General features: G+C 48.1%; 1 protein-coding gene across 1 annotated transcript in view; it reads right to left on the bottom strand.

Moving 5' to 3' along the window:
* mafaa (MAF bZIP transcription factor Aa) overlaps nucleotides 1-3850 on the bottom strand; it is a 4111-nt gene extending 261 nt beyond the window's left edge. Inside the window, exon 1 of the mRNA XM_056379610.1 lies at nucleotides 1-3850. This exon is cut by the window's left edge and continues 261 nt beyond it. Coding sequence (XP_056235585.1) covers nucleotides 1893-2828 — 936 coding nt within the window. The 5' untranslated portion in view covers nucleotides 2829-3850 and the 3' untranslated portion in view covers nucleotides 1-1892.

Genomic DNA, 3850 nt, shown 5'->3' with positions numbered 1-3850 from the left:
TGAGGTTTTATTAAACCAGGAAACTGAAATTAAGACAGAGAAACAGAACCTGTTGTTCGCCTACATTTTTAAAAATATATTTTTTTATTGGCCGCAAGAATTAAGTTTAATTTTTGATCACATGAAACGATTAATAATAATAATAATAATAATAATAATAATAATAATCTCAAATGTATTTAGCATCCTTTCCTGGTTGGTTTTTCTCGGTGCGTTTTGATCTACATTGAGTATTTCCATGTCTCTGTTCCTGCACGTTTCGCCATCCAACAGGTAGCCTCGGCATGAAGGCTGAGCATCGGACACTTCTGCACAATATTGCACATATATCTAGGCAGCAGAAAACACACGAACCAGGGATTTCTTGTTGACAGAATAATGCATCGAGTTACTCCAAGAGCATGTGAGCTCTCTTTTTTCAAAAAAACAATCAAGCATCCTCCATATCAGACACAAGATCTTGTTAAGACACCGGGCTGCAGAGTAAACCCGCAGGCCCCAGAAATTTCTACAAATATTTAAAGTAAATAACAAAAAAAAAAAAAAAAGAATCATTAAACTTAAGTCTTTTTAATCATCAGGTTGGTGCATAGAGTTTTAGCAGCGAATGCAGTCCTTGTCCATCTAATAAACGAGGATTCTCCCTCATCAAATTTACATCCAGGTTTCTTAACAGATCAAAGGTCCTACGAGTTAGAAAACAAAAGGTTTGTCCAGTTTGATCTCTTCTTAGTGCAGTATAGGCTTGCCTTTGACATTACACATGTTCAGTAGGAGGAGGAGGAGGAGGATACCATAGACAATTTGCATGCTGTAACATACAAACATTTTTGTATTAAGACATTTTTCGAATAATCCAAGCAACAAAAAGCAGTTTTCTTTAAAAAGAGAGAAGGTTAAAATAACACAGTTAACTGTTTCGTTTTTTCTCTACACATTATGTACAGGTGGAAATAAATACAAGTCTAAAATCTGGCTCAGTTAATCTCTTTTTGTTCGTTTTTCTTTTCTTTTTAAAACAATAGAAAAAATTGATTGAAAATAGCAGTTAAAGACGCATCCATGTTTTTTTGTTTGTTTGTTTTTTTTTTTTTTCGCAGTATAGCAGATTGTTTTGCATTTCAGTCCGCAGTCCTTGCACCTCTCAGGGGGTGGAGGGGTGGGGGTGGAGGGTTTATGGACGGTGGGAACATTTTGTGGCTATTTTGCATAACCCAGACCTTACTAATGGCGGAGGAAGGAGCGTTAGAGGAGGAGAGGACCGTGGGCCATGCTTACCATACATGTGGAAGGATTCTGGGAGATGACTTGGGGAGTGGGAGGGGAGGGGGAGGGGGGAGGAGGGGGGGTTACCATACATGTCCTGCATGCAGGGTTGCAAATAGGGATAGGAAACTATAGACTTGCAATATTGAAAAGTCGCTTCTCCCCTCTCTTTGACACAAACAGTCAGTGGAACTCCCTACAGTCAGAGGAGAGGTGGTGTATTGCTTTTTCTGCTTCTATTTCAGTCCAATCTTTAAAAAAAAAACATTCTACCCCCCAAAAGTTTTAAGACAAAATCATCTCTCTCTGAATTAAGACAGTCATGTTGGTTCAGTAAGACTTCTGACCAGAGAAAAGTCTACAGGCTAAGTGATCCCATGTGTCCACATCACTACATGACAGCTCGTTGGAGACGTACACAAATTGAGCCAAAACATCTTTAAGACTTAAAACGCGCACACGGATTATTGTTGTGCGCATCTGATAAGATGTTGTGTTTAAAGTCTTTTTTTCTGTGGAGGGAAAAACTGTAAACAAAATACAAACGCAGAAAAATATAAATTAATGTAACAAGGATGTTCGGGCGGGGGGTTGTAATTCAGTCTATGCTACAAATCATCAGTCTCTCACATGAAGAACTCGGTGTTGGCCTGTTTCCCGGACGGATCTCTCGTGTTCGCGGGTCCACCGGCATTGTAGGTCCGGCTGGCCAGCTTCTCGTACTTCTCTTTATAAAGATCCCGCTCCTTGACAAGGCGCGCGACGTCCTGCTTCAGCTGCTCCACCTGGTTCTGCAGGGTGCACTTCTCGGTCTCCAGCATGTGCCTCTGCTGGACGCGCTTGAAGCGGCAGGACTGCGCGTAGCCCCGGTTCTTCAGGGTGCGCCTCTTCTGCTTCAGGCGGATCACCTCCTCCTTGCTGAAGCCCCGCAGCTGCCGGTTCAGCTCCCGCACCGTCATGCTGACCAGCTGCTCGTCCGAGAAGCGGTCCTCCAGGCGGGCGTGGTGGCCGTGGTGGTGGTGATGGTGGTGGTGATGGGCCTGGTGATGGTGGGCCGCCGAGGCCGTGGACAGGTCCTCCCCGACGTACTGCTGCCCGCGGAAGCCCTCGTAGGCCTGGTGGTGGTGGTGATGGTGGTGCGCGTTGCCGATGAGGGCCTCCACCGCGTCCTCCGGGGTCAGGTTGAGCGCCTCGGGGTTGATGTGGTGCTGGTAGCTGGGGATCCAGTACAGGTCCTCCAGCTGAGGCTTGCCCGCGTTGCTGTGATTGTTGTTGCCGCTGCTGTTGTTGCTGCTGCCGCTGCTGTTGACCCCGCTGGCGAGGCTCTGGTTCGGCTGTGCGCCCGGGCTCGGGGCGCAGAAGCTGGGCGAGGAAGGCACGGAGGAGCAGGGTGTGCTGATCGGGGTGGAGGAGAGGGAGCCGGACGGGAGGCGGTGGCAGTAGCGGTCGGCCTCCGGCGGCTCCTTCTTCACCTCAAACTTCATCAGGTCAAAGTCGTTGACGTACTCGATGGCCAGAGGGCTGTTGGGCAGCTCTGCGCTCATGGCGAGGTCGGTGGCCATGTCAGTCCATGCGACGACTCCTGCCCTCACAGCCAAACCGACGGCGGGCAGCCCTCTCGGATACAGATTGCGGAGAGGAATAAAAGCCTGTATGGTGTATATATAGACACTTGCACACGCCCGGTGTGTGGGGCTGCTGCAGGGCCGGAGGGTGGGTGGAGAAACTTATTAAGGCTGCTCGTCCCTAAGACAACTTCTATATATAGTGGCGTGAATATACGTATGCATGTAAATGAACTTGTACACCTGCCAGTTTGCCTCCGCTCGCTGCTCTTGTTGACAACTTATCCCAGGTCAAATGCACGCTTTAATACCAGGAGCCCCCGGGGCGGCTGAAACTCGAGCCCGGTGAATTTGGAGACACCGACCTGTCTTGTCCTCGCTTCACCTCTGGAGTCCACTTGCCTCCTTGTGATTTACTGTCCTCGGTTTTCTGCTCGATCAAGTAACACGAAAAAGATTCTCTGCGTCTCCTCCGCTCGGTGCGTTATAAATATTTTCCAAGCATCCTTCTTCTTCTGTTGCTGTTTACAACTTGATCATGAAGAGTCCCGGCCAGCGGACTGAAGTCACTGCAGCATGGCCCGGATTTAAAGTTTTTAACACAGTCACATCAGACAGTGTGTGTGTGTGTGTGTGTGTGTGTGTGTGTGTATGTGTGACAGTCACAGGGCGCCGCGCAGGCGTGCGTAAAAGTGTGCCAAAAGTCCCAGGAATCCAAACACGGAATGGCATGTGCAGAAGTTTTCAAAGTTCACATGAATCTGAGATGAAATCTTTCAGTTGCAGGTAGGTCTCCTACCTGGAGGGACAGGAGAGTCTGGTTCCCTGTTGTTGTGTTCAGTCCAGATATTTAAATCGAGCAGCGTCTACTTACAGGTTCGGTCCCCTCGGTCCTGTCCCCCCCTCACCGGGGCGCACTGTTGACCTTAAGTGTTGACTGTGTGTGTTATTATGCAAGAGGTGATAAATTCCAGTTGCTTTTTCTCTCTCGCGGCCTTCAGATTGTTTCTAAGCGCTTC

Source organism: Seriola aureovittata, chromosome 6, assembly GCF_021018895.1.
Source record: "Seriola aureovittata isolate HTS-2021-v1 ecotype China chromosome 6, ASM2101889v1, whole genome shotgun sequence".
Lineage (NCBI taxonomy): Eukaryota > Metazoa > Chordata > Actinopteri > Carangiformes > Carangidae > Seriola > Seriola aureovittata.
This window is presented reverse-complemented; position numbering and strand designations above follow the sequence as displayed.